At 32.1% G+C, this 18197-nt stretch overlaps 2 protein-coding genes across 3 annotated transcripts in view; one reads left to right on the plus strand and one right to left on the minus strand.

Moving 5' to 3' along the window:
- Positions 1-18197, plus strand: part of LOC105252673 (microphthalmia-associated transcription factor) — a 92530-nt gene that overhangs the window by 4474 nt on the left and 69859 nt on the right. The gene's annotated exons all lie outside the window — the stretch shown is intronic.
- Positions 788-12507, minus strand: LOC105252675 (inhibin beta C chain). Of its 2 annotated transcripts, XM_011260182.3 has the most exons (5): positions 11640-12506; positions 11318-11561; positions 6338-6598; positions 4877-5259; positions 788-2584 (listed from the first exon to the last, which is right to left on the minus strand). In XM_011260182.3, the coding sequence occupies exons 1-5, from the start codon at positions 11724-11726 to the stop codon at positions 2423-2425; spliced, it is 1137 nt and encodes a 378-aa protein (XP_011258484.1). In that variant the 5' UTR covers positions 11727-12506; the 3' UTR covers positions 788-2422. The 2 variants fall into 2 exon arrangements, with proteins under 2 accessions (XP_011258484.1, XP_011258482.1); XM_011260180.3 differs by having other exon boundaries at positions 11318-12507.

The raw sequence follows: 18197 nt of genomic DNA on the forward strand, positions 1-18197 counted from the left end.
GAAACCGTACGGAAGTTCGTCCACAGTTTTTACCCTCATCCGCCTCCGATGAATTCTCCCTGAGTCGGGCTTTCGGGCGTGGCTGAAAAATGTGTGACGTGAGTTTGAACGCGACTTATTTCGACGCTCAACAGATCCCGATTGACGTATATATGCATATATATATCATAAAAATATTACACACAGAGAATATATAGAATTCATATATTAATAATTTTTTTTATTTCGCATATCATAATATTAAATCACGGTTGACTAAAATATATATTATACAAATCCGATGAAAAATACATTATTTACATATTTATTTGCTTAATATAATTATAATAAACATATCTAGTGAAAAAGTTTGTCACACGTAAAAGTAATATAAGAGAGAAAAATAAAAATTGTAAAATCTTAATAACGACATCGCTCTTTAATAACGACATTACTTTTAATTAAATTAAGATTAATTAAAGTGAATCGGAAATTCGTGAGGATTGAAAAAAAGTCCACCTCTTTATTTATTTGAACGATATCATGAAAAGAATCAATTCATTTCCTGCGAATGTACTCTCGCGTTTCATATGCAAGTCATAAGATTTTACAAAAAAGGGACGAATACATCGATAATATCAGGTCGCCTTTTATTACTCCGGAAGCTTCCGACAAGCCTTTCGTCGTTTATCTTGGCGTGTCAACTACAGTCGGCGCTTATAGTCTGTAGTAATATTACGAGTATTTATCGATATTATGCCGTATATTTATTTCTAAAATAAAAATAATCGCTATTGCATTTTATTGCTTGCTACAATCGTGTCGTGAGTCAATCGCCGACAACAAGGCGACGACGTTAAATGTCCTAGTAATAAATAAATTCTACGAATACACGTGTCACGATGTGGCTAAATTAAATATTAATCAAATTGGCCTTGATATAACTGTTTCGGATTGCACTGAATAATTTCTCACGAAAAAATACTGTACGGTTTCTATGCGTTATTTGTTGTAACATTGGCTCAAAATTATCGATTCAAAATTTTCAAGAAGTTTTACATTATTTTATTATATAGTTTAAAAATTTTAAAAGAATAGAAATTGATATGCAAAAGGTATATTTCTTATAGACTTTTGATATCATAATGATTGAAAATATTTGATTCATTTACTATTTCATTTTACATTCATTTAGACACATAATTTATTTAGGCTTAATCCATTCTTCAGATACTGTCAACAGTAAGATAATATTATTATTTATAACATTATTATGTTGCCAACAATAAGCTAATATTACTTACTAATATTATTTTTCGAAATGTTAATTTCGAAACGATAATTTGAAACCGAAGATAAAATGTATGTATGTATGTTATATGTTGTTCGTCAATCAGAGAGAGAGAGATAAGAAACTGAGCTGAAAATATTTCCTTAAACAATCGTTCTCTTCTTTTTTCTACAAACAATTAAGTTAGAACATATATCGCATTATATGAAAAGCAATTTGTCAGGATGTAATCGTGGGAGCTTTATATTCACCAGAAAGTTTTCGACAGAGATTTGCAATGGAAACAGTAGAAACGGCCTTACGTAGTCAGACGCGACGGGGTAAAGTTCGTTGTCGAAATTGCCCAAAGGGTCTCTCGCTATTGGCTTTGCAGACGTACGGCATACGCAGGGGTGTCAGTATCTACGCTAAAATACGTAACGAGCTCTCTCTACGGTTCGGTTCACCTTAATTTACGCCTTAATTTCCCATGGCACCGCGAGCGCTCGTTCGAGTCGATTTCGCGGTTCGGGCAATCAACCTAAGGATGAGATTTCACGTAAGGATATATTGTTACATCACGTAACCTCATATTTTGTCCTATTGTGTTATATTATCGAACATATACAGTTATTATATCCGTTTATCACTATTTATCACTCGAATCGTTCAATGATTTCTAAAATTAAAAATTGATGATATCGTGCATTTTTATATGATTCGCACTATGTAAAAATTATGCATTATTTCGTGCGTATAATTTACGGATGGATAAATTATATCAATATTCTCTACGAAGCAATACAAATTAAGTTGGCGAATAAAATAGAAAACTTCAATTGTAGAAAAGTCATAGATCCGATCGATAATTTTATCGTTTATAGTTATAATTTAAGATATAAAGCTCGCGTGACGACAGCGTGCTCTTATTTCTGCCGCCGTAGTATCTCAACGCGACCACCATCGCTTCCGTGGATTTTCGCACGTCCGATCTCTTCAAAATGAGACGGACAGATTTTGCAAACAATCAGACGAAAGTTTAGACTCACGGTGATTAAGCGTAAGCGAGAATCTCTTGGTACGAGATGGCGTGAGGTCAATCGTCTCGTCCTTCGTTTTCTCGTTACCGAGAGTCTAGTCCGTCAGCCTGTTCGTCTTCGGGACAATACGGCGTCACATGCAACCGCAAGCTTCCACCGACATGTTCGGTAATGTTTTCTGCGTGATCGTGTTGTTCGTGTCGATGTAGAGCAGCTGAAGCGGGGCGAGTTGCGTCGGCGAACAGCAAGGCACTATTTTGCTCCTCTGCTGGCTTCCATCCTTGGTCAACAACTTCTATAAGAAGAAGTAACGCGTATTTTCGTGCTTAATAATTTGTGAGGATAATTGCGATTTGAATCGGTAAAATGAGTTTATCATTGATATGCTATTTCCAAATGCTTTTAAAAAATAAATAGAAATATACTTATTTGAATAAAGAATATGAAAGAAATTTTTGGAATATTTTATAGAAATATGATAAAAAGATTCGAAACTTTCTTTATTATTCGTTTTTTTAATTTACAGAATTATTCGATAATTTACAGAATTATTCGATTTTTTAATTTACAGAATAATATAATAATATAATTTATTATTCGTTTTTTTAATTTACAGAATTATTCGATAATTTACAGAATTATTCGATTTTTTAATTTACAGAATAATATAATTTCGTTAGCAAATTAGAAAAAGATATATGAATATAATTTTTTAACAATTGCTTAAAATTATAATTACAAATTTTATTTAATTTTTGCAATAGTAATTTAGATAATCAATATTGCTCTTATGTCGGAAGATAACTTTAAATTCATTATTAAAAATTTAACTATCAAAATTGAAATAAATTCTGGAATAGATTTTAATCATTTTTGCACGAGTGACAGTGCTCGGTGTTTTAGTAGTGAGATGTTTTGCGAGAAATAGCAAGAGGGAAAACAAATGTGAGAGAAGCAGTAGAGAGCAAATGCCCTTCTTTTCAGTCACCCGCGGGCTACTGAACATAAGAAAATCATCTCCATTTCGCGTATGCAAACGATATTTCTCGCGTCACGCTTCGTATATGGCAGAAAGCATAGACGTAAGTTAATGGGGTTTTACGTTGCGTGATAATGGAGTCTTAACGCCCCATTATCGTTACGAGTTGCAAACTATATTACCCACGTTATGTGTCGCGAGTATAACAAGAGTGCCTCCTCCCGACTTTTATTAACAATTAATGCGGGTAATAAAGGACGCGGTTATGCAGCATGATTATATTTTTTTACGTTAAGTAAAGCATAAATTGGTCGTAACAGATAGAAAAGAATTATTTTGTTTCGTGTGAATATTTTTTATAAGACTGGAATTATAAAAAGGTTACGCGCGAAATTTTCCTTTCTGTTAATAACAAATTTTTATATTAAAGAAAGAACGTTTTCGATAAAATTTTCATTCAAGTATTACTTTATCATATATAAGAACCAAATTTGTAGATAAAATTCTGCTCAAGAGAGTTTAGAAGACGTTAATAATTTTCTAGAATCGAATAAAATAAATCTCTTAATCTGGAATGTTTTTCAATTCCAAGATTGTTATTGACAAATTAATACATCTTCGACGTATCAACGATATTTACTATTGGCAATATGCTTTATATAACGCGATACTATTGGTGAAACCACGGAGGAAGCAGAGACATGCAATTTTCGAAATAGCAAGAGACGCGTCGTCAGCGTTTTCTTCACGCCACTTCTTTTCGCAAAGAAAGAACGAATATAAATCTCACACTGACGACACATCTTCTTTCGCAACGCGATAATCGGTTGTTACGCATCTGCGCTGTGTACATCTGACATGAGCGAGATAAGAGATTGCCATGTTATATTTAACATTTAAAGATGGAATTTTTCTCCTTTTCTTCCTTGTTCCTTGTAAGCAACATGTGCAAATTTAACAATGTTATATTTAAATATTTAAAGATGGAATTTTTCTCCTTTTCTTCCTTGTTTCTTGTAAGTAACATGTGCAAATTTAACAATGTGGATAGGACAAAATATGCAATAACATAATCACATAAAAATTATCTAATTACTATCCGAAAGTTCTTATATTGTGTGAGTATTAATATGAGCCAAGAATAAAATAAATTTTTAGAAATATAAAATAAACTTTCATAATAAACTGAACGATACTGTATAATGAAAAATATATATTATAATGTTTAAAAAATAAGAAAAATAAAATAAAGTTCAGAACGGTATTTACATTAGGCGATTTTTATATACCAAATACATAGATAATCTCATCTCTTCGTTCAAATTTCAAATATTGAATTAAACACTTCTATTAAAAATTTAAATTTTGAACAAAAATCAAAATATCATTATATTAATTCAATCTAGCAGTTTTTGACATATTATTAATGTCATCATTAATACTGCTTGAAAGAGAAAAATATTTGCATCAATTAAATTATGTTTCTCTATCTATTTATTTTACTTTATTAATTTTCTCTTTAATTAATTTTCTCAATTTAGATCTGCGCGATTAAACATTAATTGAATCTTTGATCAATGGTCGAAAATATAAAAAGAAAGCGCTCACCATGATAACGTTGTTATAAGATGAACCGATATTAGTTAAGGATGTTGCTGTGGAGCAAGATCCTCGACAAAAATATGCATGATATCCGCTCGGATGAAGGATCCAGTCGCCCCAGCCGATATCTCGAAAATTAATATAAAGATCTTCTCGGCAGCAATCCTTCATGTTAGGCAGGCAATCCGAATTTCTTTTGGGCCTATTCCTCTGCGGTAACGGCTCTGTATGAATCACCAAGAACGGCTTCAGAGTCTGTTCGATGGATACCGGCGCAACATCGTAGTCGGTCGAGCAAGTGGTGCAAGCTATCTGAATGGCATGCTTCAATCGGAGTCGACTTATCCATTTTTTTACTATGAATTTTACGTCTATTTTTACCCAACCCTCTAGAAAAAAAAGATCGATAGTGATATATACGTTGCATGATGAATACAGGGAAATTCGTTGGAAAATCTAAAATTTTGTAAAATACATTCTATTTTAAATTAATTAAATTATTCCAAGTAATTGAAAGATAAATTTTTGTTTATAAAAATCAAGCTGCTTTATTTTTGCAATAAGTTTTTACTTTTTCAACTTTTTATTTGTTGAATTATCTTAGAAAATTATTGCAATTTTATATTATATATTAATTATATAATTTATAATTAAATTAATATATGCAATTTTTTGTCAAGATTATTAAATAATACTTTTTTAAAATAAAGACTTGAATTTTACTGAAAAAATATTAATAAAATACTAGTAAAATTCATAGTGTTAATCAAGATGAAAACCTAATACAAAGTAAATGATGTCAGTTATACAAAAGAATAATGAAACTTCTATCTCTTTAATTCACTTAAACATTATAAAGTAATAAATCATATTTACATTGTGATAATTTACTTATAATACGATACGAGAGGCAATATCAATATAGGAATGCTTTGTGTAATGCTTTTCTCGGCTTATTGTTTCTTCGGTCTAAAGTCCTTAATACTGGGACTAAATAACAACTTTAGCAATCTTCAGCAAATGATAGGAACCAACATTAATTATTAAATAAATTCTTTTAATTACAATTTAGTCATAAATTTCTTTTCTCATATGCATATTTATTTGTGCTTATGTATCCATTATTCACTCCCCATGATTTTTAAATGTGATGATCACATTTTACCGTATAAATTTTCGATAATAAATCTTTATGAAATTTTACTTCAAATATTAAATAATCGCATCTCACAATAATAAATATTATAAATCGTTTCGCGATATAAGAAAATTATTTTTTTGTCATTCGATAAGAAACAAAATTGTGATGTGCAACGGAGGTCTGGTTCGCAAATGTTTGCAATGCTGTAGGATAACGAAATTTCTCTCAATGGAAAATTTCTGTATAGTATAAATTCGTGACTGATGGATGAATGAAAAGGGATGGGGGAGAGGAGATAAAATTCTATTCATTTTACATTTATTCACCTTTGATGTCGGTTTCGAATATTGCCAAGATGATGTTCTTTTCGAAGCTGCCGCCAAGATCCCAATGATCGAGTTCGGATAGAACGAAAGTTTGGTTGAGTTCATCATCGTTCTCGACCTGTTCCTTATAGAACCAGAGTTCCGCTGAAGTCACGTCGACATATAACATCTCGTTCGGCAGGTAAAACGTGAAACAGGCCGCCAAGTTGAAGTCTGTTATATGATTCCAGCTCTGACGGTATTTCATCGAATCGGCTACACCTGTAATACACGAAATCATCGGATTTCGATCGTTTTCTTGAGAGAATGTACTTGACTGCGAGATTTCACGCAAAGGGCAGAAAAGAAAATCCGATCGTAGATGATTTGAATTGACTTTCCTTACCAAATTCTTTGATTCTTGATACTTTGAGGTTCTTTTACATGAAAAATGATTTATTTTAAATAGGATATATATGAAAATGTTTCATTATAAGATTTCAGAAATATTTGTAAATGAACTTAAGATATTTGATGTATAAAAATATAATTTGGTAAATAATTAAAAAATAATTAAAAAATAAACGGAAGAAAGGAAACAGGAAATCTTTAATTTCTAAATCTTATTTATTAATTCAAAAATATCTTATTTTGAAAAGTTCAAAGATACATTTTTCTTCGCGTAAAAATAGAAAATTAAGGAAGAATTGTTTTTCAAAAAAAGAAATAATGAATATGCATTATCTTCTTTTTATCTTATCAATAATTTTAATATTTTTTATTTAATCTGAAAGTATCAGATAGCTATCCGGTTGTATCTTCTTTATGAACGCGTATTTACGAGCTATCCTATTACAAATTAATTTAGTATGCCAACGAACGATATTAAAGACTCGGTTATTTGAGACTTTTGAGAGTATGCCTTTGACTTTGCGCGATCGGTCTGCAATTGAGGATGATACTCGAAGTAAGCCTCAAATGGAACCACAATTATCTGGAAAAGTGCGCTTTAAAAGGCTCTCGATAAAGCCGGATCAAAGTGTGGCAAAGGATATTTCTGAACGACCATGTGCGATAAGTGAGTGTGAATTTAAACAAAATATCGGTAATTGGATTATCCACATGCAAGAAAAAAATTCCATTATTGAATTATACGGAGAGAAACAAGATATTTAATTATCCTTAACTATTTATATTTATATTTTATTTATGATTATTAAGTTATTTGTTTTTTTATAATATACATAAAAGATGAATTTTGTAATTTATTATAATAGAAAATCTATTGAAATTATTAAGTATTTCAAATAATTATTAAGTATGTCAAATCAATACTTCTAAGTTACTTTTTAAAATTCTTAATACTATAGAGATCGCTCTTTTGGACAATTTTTAAATTAAATTAAAATCATTGATCTCCGATAATAAAAATAAAATTGACGTGATTTTATGACTTGATCGATGTCGATTTCAGTAGGGACCCCGCGATATAACGCGCTATCAAGCACGTCGAAATTATTTCCGAGCGGATTCTTGGCCGATCAACGTCGTAACCGATTGATAGCCAATTTCGCATGATTTATAGCCATGGATTATACAACGTCAGGTATTAGAGTGAATCCGTATCGTTTCACATAACATGTGCCGAATATCAGTAGCAGTATATCTGCATGTGCACCATATTTTTCTTGGTGTATATCACGCATTTTTTTCATTCACATGATACACACATGTTTATTGCATCCATCGAGAAGAGAATAATATTGACACAATTCGTAAACACATACGAACATCCCCGGAAATCCTAGAGCTTTTTTTTGTAAAAATAAAAAATTTATCAAATTATTAAAAACAAATAATTTTTAGAAATAGCATAACAAATTTTTAACAACATAACAATTTTTACGGAGATATAAGATGTTAATCGGAATGTAAACAACTTTCTCAAACTAAGAAAAGTACAACTGACAATCATATAAATGATGCAAATTACCGCTGTCAGTAAGTTATTGATAACATAATGATTGTTAATAAATGTTCAATTAAGCACAGCATGATAATATTCTCTTTATTATTCTATTACGTTTAATTTATGTTATCGACTTTATTAATTGGCAGAACATTAATTCCAGTAAATTAACTCATTTGCAAATTATCATACCATATATGAAATCTCGTTGATTTCGTGAAACGTTAAAAATTTGCTCTTATATTGGTTTTCCTTCGCTTATTTTCAAAGCTTATAAGTTTTACATTTACACATGCGATTTCCGGATCGAGATATTCGTGGAACGGATTGCGACATATCAGGATATACTCGAGCGTGAACTACTTTCTGATGTCGCGAATTCGACAGTGCGATGAACACTTCCGGTTCATTGACCTCGACCATCATAATCTGCAGCTTTCGCGCCGAAATCGCTGGGGGTTAACGAGGCCAAATGTTCCGCGCCAATATTACGACTTATGTACATACGTGTGTGCATGTGATGCGCCCGCGTTAGATTCGTGTTGGAATTAGATAAAAAACGAATTGGACTATATCGGAACAGTTTGTGTAATTTTTATATCGGAGAGGAAGATATGACATATATGTAATGTCGTGTCATTGGGCGCCAGTGACTGCGGGCTACAATTAATATCATATCTATATCGCGAGTGTCGAGAAACACAATTATACATTTTTTTTAAATCCAGTATTATTGCGAATAAATTTAGGAAACATTCGTTAACAAATTGTGAATAGCGAAGTCGCAAATTAATTTTAACATTTTAAATTAAAAAGAAAATGTTTAATTTCTAAATTTGATTAAATTATTTAAAGAACAGAGAAATCGATAGCGTAAAATGTCTGAAAAAATAAAATGAATGGTTAAGTGAGAAAATACACAAAATCAAAATGCGATCACAAGACCACAAAGAAATGTAGATTTTCTTTCGAGCATATTTGACTATTATAACAAACTAGTCAGAGACATATGAGACTGAAATTTTAAAAATTTATAATGAAATTTTGCTTCCTTATTTTTTTCTGCTAGATACAAATATACAAAAAAGAGAAAATAGAGAATTATAGGTATAATATAATAGAAGATAAGAGATATGTTTGTGTTCCAGAATAATAAAAGAATTATTGATTTTTATTTGAAAAATTGTATCATTGAGTCGACGATTTTGTTAGAATCACAATCGCGTGCGCGAGAAATATCGCGTAAAAAGTGTGGAAAAAAATTTGAGGCACTAATATTTAACATATTCGTGCAGCCAATGAACCATTACATTATCCATTATATTATCGTATTCTTGCATTCCGTGGCAAGAAATTACGTGTTCGTAAATTATGCATTCGTTGGGAATAAAATTGCATGACATGGTAAAATGTCAAAATGAAAGCAGCTGACTTGAAATATAAAAACTTTTGCGTGATGTATATATGTACTTGCCTTTATCGTTTGAAATTTTTAACCGTTGCGTGGTAAAAACGTAGGCGAAAAGCTGCGTTGATTATCTACTCGATTTTTCGTTGTTCTGATCTCTTATACGATTGAGAAAATTCCTGGAATAACATAGCTCCGCGAACAGGACGAGTTATCAAGAGAAAGGTTTCTTTGTGACTTTAAGAAATTCACCAAGCCTGTCAAAAATGATTCACACGGGCGATTAAAACGTCGGAACCGTGATTTCGCAACGTAATTCGAGATAAATTTTCACCGCGCCACTGGAATTTATACGTGCGTCATTCGCGCGGTTTCCGTATTTGCATCGCCGCGGAAAATTTGAAATTCATGGTCTCAGTCGGTCGTCGGTGGTACCTCTAGAAGTGCCGTGAGAGAGAAACGCTGTCATTGTTACCGGTTCTCGTTTATTTCGAGAGAGCCGTGCAATTACGCAATATTCATATCCCCGCCGGTGTTTCTCGTCTGACTGGCCAAGAAGGGGTTGTCGAGAGGAACGGCCAGCCAGCTGTGAAGAGAAAGAAATAAGCTTTTCGGTGAGGTGAGCTTTCGATGCAAGACGGTCAACATCGCGTGTGAATATGCTGCGCGAATGTAAAATTAAATGTTGGATGATTACGCAGAAAATATAATATTCAGTCTCGCAGTAACTTAGAAGTCGTGTAAAGAGATTAAAATTCAAAACTTTTAAATTTTAAATAATTTTTCAATAATATTTGCTAATACAAGCAATTAATCACAATAATTTTTTTGCATCTTAAAATTATTATTTTAAAAAAATTATATAAACGAAAAATTATGTACGCAAGTTTATTTAATAATTTAATAGTGCATTATTTGGTGGATACACATTATTGTAATTTATTATAAATTTTCTCATCGTATCGATAAATACTCGGATGTATTTCTAATACAATAGTTCATTTTCAGATTCACTTCATCTATACTCCCTCGAAAAAGTGCATACGCTCGATATTCATTTTATTTCGCGTTCGAGTACTATGAGAATGACGCACGCTCAATATTCGCGATTGATGTGTATTTTCTCACATATTATTCATCCTTCATTTTTTTCTTTTTACAAATCGAGCTTGAATAACTGTTCATTAGCAATCTACGTATTCTGCCGAATATTTTCGCAACAATCTGCATATAACTATGCAAACAATATTTTTAAAATCTTTCACAAATTTATATTTATGTAATATTTCGATTCCTATTAGACGGGAGAAAGTATAATAAATTTTCTTCTATAAATTTCTTCAATAGTTTTTTGTAAAATTATTAAAATATAAGAAATTTATCAAGATAATTTTTACATTTTGTCAAATATATCTTATAATCGCTTAAACTGATTTTATTGCAATAAAGATCTACACTACATACTCCTTTCTAAAATCTTTCTTTCGAGCAGCAGGAGAATATATATATATATATATATATATATAATTATTTCGTTAAATAATTTTTTTGTGTACCAATTCCAAGATTAAAAGAGATATCACGAATTAAATAAATTGTTTATTTCGACTTGTCAAAATCGTACCTTCGTTCGGAAATACGATGATCCGGTTAGTTTTCCCGTAAAAGTGTTCCGTTTTTTCCTCGGGCGGCGCCCCGGGTCGAAGTTCAAGCACATTGCCGTTTATCAAAGGTTTCGGCAAGGTCGACAGCGGCATCGAAACGTCGGGCGGTTTCGATAGCCGCAGCTTCTTCAGGATCTGCTGCTTCACGTACTCCACTCTCAGCTCGGTCAAGAACAGGTCGGGATCGATTATGCTGACCTTATTCTGCGCACAATCAACGCAGTCATTTTCTTTACTAACCAACGATTCGGACGATGAATGAGGAAGGAACGTATACCATACTTTCATTAGTGGATTGGTCATGTTTGACCAGTCGGCCATAATGCCACCTGCTAGAAGAATAATAACGAACTGTTTGAGTAGATGCATCTTTCTACGGCAATTCAGACAGTGATTGATCCAAATTGATTCTTTTTTAATTCGTTTCCTTCTTTAACCGATTTTTAATGTTTCGATTTACAATGTTCTAATGACACTATTTCGTTGACACTCAACTTGTTGGATGCCGAATTTAACCGGCAGTATATATTCAGTGACATTCAGTGGCTTCTGTATATCATCGAGAAGATATCTTTACCGAATATTTTATCGGCGATTTTTATAAATCTAAAAATTATTAGAATCTTCCATCGGATGATCGGATGATTTGACTTTGATACAAGGGTATTTCACACCAATATAATATGTATAACACATAATATGTAACTTTTAACATCTATTATGTCGAACTTTGAACTAATTTTTTAAAAATCTTCTTTCTTCTGGAAACTCCAATACGCCACACAATTGCGTAATAATATATCAATCTTATTTACAAAATTGCAGCAGGTTAGATGGGTCACTACAATCAGCGATAATATCTCGCGAGATTGCGATTCCGGAACTGTATTATAGCCGATTATAGCTTTATTCTTCTGATTTCTTCAAGCACTATTATATTTTTGCATTCCAAATATCAACCTGCAGAGTCGGCAGCGACTTTTATACGAACGTGGAAAAAGATCGACATCCGAGCGTATCGTTGATTGATTCACGAGAACGATTTTCCTCCGAGTTGACCGACGTCTTCAACGACGCGTTCATGGCGACTGGAGGTGAATCGTTACGATGATCCGGTGATGTAGTTGACTCTGCAGAGGCTGCATGAACTTTGCTCCGTAGTCGCCGGGACCAATACGGATTGGATGAGGGCGAGAGCAATGCTGATATCAGCGCAAGCACGCGCCGCGAACATGCTGCCGATGAAATGGTGGTTCATTGGCGATTCCTGAAATCTCGAGTCTTAGTAGGTTGGAGTTTATCGATGGTTGCTCTGATGGAAGGTATCTCGCTCGTTGATTGGCATCTTAATAAACCATAAAGGATTTTTTCTCTCAATAAAATCAATGTAGTTCTATATTACGAAGCGAAATAAAAAGTGTATACCAGTGATGAAATATTTTAAGCTTCTTTCGTAAATTATTTATATAGAGATGCAAAGCACATATCTTCAAAATTGCATATATACATTAATTTGTATCTTATTTTTATGACAGATAAAATTAATCCCTTTTTTTAATAGATACATTTATAAATTTAAAATAAAATTAATATTTAATATTCAAATTAATTTGGAAACTATTATAATTTACAATTATAAAAAAATATAATATTCAAATTAATTTGGAAACTATAATTTACAATTATAATAGTTTCCAAATTAATTTGAATATTATATTTTTTTAAATGTCTTTATTATTGATTTCCAATTTTAATTTTATAATTTGTCACTGTAAAGTTATCAAGACTTAATAACAATATTTTCTGAAATTATAATTATTTCTCTCTTGGAATTTAAATTCGAATAGTAATAAAATGACGAATATTCATATTGCTTGATTACATTCATTTGAATGCGCTTGTAAGTCAGGAATGTTTACCACAAAAAAACTGACACACGCTACGTCACAGATTAGTGTCAGCGTTTCTTTAAGCTGAGGCCTGCAATTCGTTCATCGGTGCGCTCACCTCGTCTCTCGTGAAAGATGACCCATCTCGTTGACCCAAAAACGTCGAATATTTATCTTTTTTTTTAAAACGTTCACAAGCGTATTTAAAACATCGCAAATGCGACGAATGCTTTTTGAGGCGCCAAGATTATTTATTTATTGAGCACAACAAGTCGCAATCTCTTTCGATAGCGATACTTTACTGGGAAATACGTTTGCGTTTCAATTTCGTGCCTTTAATGAATTATGCGATAACAGTTTGTATAAGAAAAATAGCATTCGCAAAAAAAACATTATATTAATATAAGCGCCTCAATATTTCTTACTGTCCGTCATAAATAATTATGATAAATGCAGTCTTCCTTACACGTCATATTTCGACATTTGAATACTAAGTTTTTTTCCCTCATAATCGTTTTGTTAATTCATCGAACTTTATAATTCACAAATTGTATGTGGCCCAGCACGTTGAATTATTTTGTAATTTGCGCTAGACATGGAGCATGTAATCAGCAGTTCGCGCACGTCGCGGTCATTTGCAGAATCGCGGTGCTTGTTTGCGTTATCTTATTATCGGTATTATCAAATGTGTAATTTTTCGAACTGATTTACGCGCATACATAATATCATCATTCAAATAATGTATAGTAATATTTTGTTTGTCATTGCATAGGGGAAAAAGTTTTATCTAATCTCAACAATATGGGAACATGACAAATTTTATCGATAAAATATTGACTATGCTTTCATATATATATATATATATATATATATATATATATATATATATATATACACACACACATATAAAGCAAAAGTAAAAATTCATAAGTCTTTTTTAATATTATATTCATTTATGTTAGATACAACAAGTAGAGAAATAAAAATTTTAATTCTCAAAATTATATACATGATTCTACTTAATTAAAAAGAAAATATACAATATTTATAAATTTATTATAACATACAAGAAATATTCGAATATAAGAAATGTTTTTATATTATTTTGTCATTACTCTTACGTATAACATAGTATAACATAATAATTTTCCCTTATTTTAAGTATTTTTGACATATAACAAGATTTGACATATAACAAGTTTTTTCCTTGAGTTACCTTAAATTACATGATATATTCGCGAGTTTAATAATGAATGAGGAAGAGAGAATTGTCGGGCGATCTTTTGTTGTAAACTTTCCGGGGGATTTAATTTCCGTCGCGTGTAACAGGAACGATCCGCAGTGTTTAACGCGATGTCATCAAAGGTAACGGATTTGATGCGAACCAATGGCAGCGCAAAACTTTGTTGTTGCGTGGGCGACAGTAATTTAAAATCGCCGTCAGTTATGGGCTAACGCCTTCTATAATGAACAACGAAGCAATAATGGATAATTGAAGAACTAGTCCTGCTCGCGGCTATCTCGCGTTGAAAATTGATCATTTCACACAACAATGTTTGAAACATATAAACAAAACTAGAAATGTTTCTGCATTGTTTTGTAGAATAAAAACAAAAATAAAATTTACATGAAGCTCTAGTAAAATTACTATTATTTATTTTAAGTCATTATACTGTGGATAATTAAGCTCTAAAATAAAAATAAAAACAGGATGTGAAAAAGAAAGAGAAAGATAAGATGAGTTTCTATGATTAAAATAATTTTGATAAAATATGAGTATTCCTTCTCTGAAAATGTTTTTCTTCTTTTTTTCTAATTTAGTTTTGAAATAAAATTAATATATGCTCTTGCTTTTTTCTTTAAAAAACAAACAAATTGGATTCATAAATGAACAGACAATGATTACAATTTTGAAAAAAAGAGCAAATTTTATGCAATGTAAAAGCGTAAAACCAAGAAGATGATTATCCATTTTATCATGTTTTTTTTATGTTTGCAAAAGTAATTAAATAATTAAAGTTACATCTTCTTACGTCCGAAGATCGTTTGATTGTTGTCATCTTCATGTAGAAAGATTTTGACAAGAAATCATATTTAAAGGAGAGAGACACTTTGCATTTAAATCTGATCAATATCAAAAGAGAACTATAATGAACTCCTTTAACAGAATTATATCTAATATAATATTTATACTGGAATATCGCTCTTCTGTTTTGTTTCTTTATTTATCATATACATCATTTATTTTAAGTAAACATTTTATAATATATTAAATTATTATAAATTTTATTTAATATGGTGTATAATATGATTTTACACGAGACATATACATATTTATCTTTTATATTTATTTTATTTATATTATTTTTTTATATTTTTCTTTTACATATTATTTTTGTATTTGATAGTTTATAATATTATTTATTTATATCCTTATTGAAACTGATAGGCAGTTACCAAACAAAAAAATATTGAATTTATTAAAAATATTGAATTAGGCGACTTCAACGATTTAATTCAACTCCATTTGACTGATGAAACATTTTGCTGGACTAGTAATATCGCCGTGTTTCCAAATGAACGGCTATGAAGCGGCTACGACGGTGCAGAACATGAAACACACGCTATCGTTATTTTCACGAGGCGCAATTTATTGCCCTTTACGGTTTACGAACATGCGGGTGTGCAAGAGGCTGCATTGGCGCCCTCGACATGCATCGGGGAGCGTAGCACCCCCTTTGTGCATTTCGCGGTCGGAGTTCGATAAATATTCACTCGCACGGCGGGTGGCTTATCTTCTCTCGATGGCTGTAAATGCGATTTATCGACGAGTGTTTAGATACTCGATTCGAGAAGAGATGACGGACGCGCGGCTGAGAGACGCCATTGTAACGTTCGTCCTCGGGATAAGGATGCTCCTTCGTGGAGGATCGTCGCGACGATCGTGCGTTGTATTTTGCTGTTGCGTCGAGATGCGACGAGAAAATCCATCGAGCTCTTCGTTCACCGGAAAATCGTTTATCGCACCATATGGACGCGAGCGAAAGAACAGAGCGTTCTCCTCTCCCTTTCTTTCTCTTTCTGTCTCGCATATCTAAGCACGCTTCCCGTCACACCGTCGTTCCAGACGATCGATCTTTGAATCTCGCTTACGTGCGCTTGTCGGCTTAATCGATCTTGCCTCCATAGGAGACTAAGTTTGCGTCGTCTCGCATGCTTCTCACCGTTTATTTACCTGGGCATTAGAACGTACCCTGTATATATCGTGATTGTTTACAGTATCGCGACATCCATATTTTATCAGTGAATCAACGTTATTGAGCGTTGTTCCTCTCGAAATATGACTTAGAAAATTTCTTCAGCGAAGATTTCTTTGTCATAGTACAATTTTATATTATTTTAAGGTATATATACATACATAGATATTTGGAAAAAATCAATTAAATGATAAATAATGCTGTTCTACAAGATTTCGCTAGCGATCTTTATGCTTTATAGCAATAATAATGTTAATGACAATATGGTCCAAGTTTGCGGACATTGTTGTTTATATTGTGATATATGACGATGCTGTAATTCGTTATTCAGCCCGCTGTATTATTTCGATATATGTATGTGTACACGCGCATGCACGTACTTTGGACGCTCTTAAGGGACTCCCCGTCCTGCAGGACGATAAATTCTGTTGCTCTCACATTTTCCGTGACTCTTCGTACGTGCGAAGATAAGGATAAAGCGAACGATGAAAGCTCGCGGCATACTGAGAATCCTCGTTCTTATTTATTTTTTTCCTTTTTGTTGGCTTGCCATTCGTCATGTTGCCGCGCCACGCCAGGACGAAATAAAAACGTATTAGAAATGCCGAAAATAACCGCGAGTAACGTGAAAATTACGAGGAAACATCCTTGTCCTTTCGACTGTCGTCACGTAAATAAGATAAAAATTAATTTCTCGTGATATATAGAGCAATAAAGTCTTTTATTTACTGTAAAAGGTAACGCAATTACGTTAAATAAACTGGAATTATAATCAAATTAATTTAGATAAGATAGAAAGATATTTTGACTATCGAATAAATAATTATTAATACAATGTAGAAAATGAAAAAAATAATTGATGTAATTTTCGTATTTGTGAATATTTTCATTTTTTCTATTGTAAATTATTTGTTATTCATTTCTTGTTTAGCTTATAATAATAAAATAATATCTTTTGTATATTTACATTATCATAGATAAAAATTATTACATTCTAATATAAATCATTAAAAAAAACCTTACGTCAAGGTTAGAGAGATACATGACATTCGAGTCACGTGGAAACGAATCTAAGCAAATTGATCGGATCACTCGCAGTGATGTTAAAAGCGCGATTTTCCCATGGCGACCATCCACTTGTTCGCCTCCTTCAAGTTATTCCTGTCCTGGATCTCCCCGGAGAGGCGATGGAAGGCCGTGAGAATGAGAGATAAGGGCGATTAGAGCCGAGGAGACCCGGGCGAAGGAGAAGTAAGTTCGTAAATCAGGATGTTACTCCCCTTGATCCGATTACGAACGATTATATTCCGCGCGGAGTCTCCGCAAGAGACTCATCGTCGCGCTCGGGTCTTTCACAATAAGTCGACCGATTGCCTCGCGGCTTTTTCTCTTGCTATTTTTTCTCGTTGCCTTCTATTCCCGCTTTTTATAAAGATAGAGCATCGGTGACTTTTTCCACTTTGCCGGATATTTTTGCTCTATTAACGTATACGATGAAAATCATTTTTCATGTAAGTTTTTCTTCTTTTTCTAAAATTATTTTCTATTAAGTAACAGTATGTTTAAAAATATGTTTAAATATATATGTTTAAAAATATAATATTATACGATTATAATAATTAAGTACGCGCTAAAATTTGACGTCTCTATTAAAATGTGATTCGATTCTTCATTTAATCCTTTACATTCCTATA

This window comes from Camponotus floridanus, unplaced genomic scaffold, assembly GCF_003227725.1.
Source record: "Camponotus floridanus strain SB8 unplaced genomic scaffold, Cflo_v7.5 scaffold66, whole genome shotgun sequence".
In the NCBI taxonomy this organism is placed as follows: Eukaryota; Metazoa; Arthropoda; class Insecta; order Hymenoptera; family Formicidae; genus Camponotus; species Camponotus floridanus.

Bases quoted from the DNA above. Each gene is read 5' to 3' on its own strand.
- LOC105252675 (XM_011260180.3), bottom strand. From the start codon at position 11,726: ATGCATCTACTCAAACAGTTCGTTATTATTCTTCTAGCAGGTGGCATT. The intron at 6,599-11,317 runs GTACGATTTTGA...CGTGTATTACAG, and splicing joins CATCGTATTTCCGAACGAAG to GTGTAGCCGATTCGATGAAA. The intron at 2,585-4,876 runs GTGAGCGCTTTC...TTCTTCTTATAG, and splicing joins CTTATAACAACGTTATCATG to AAGTTGTTGACCAAGGATGG.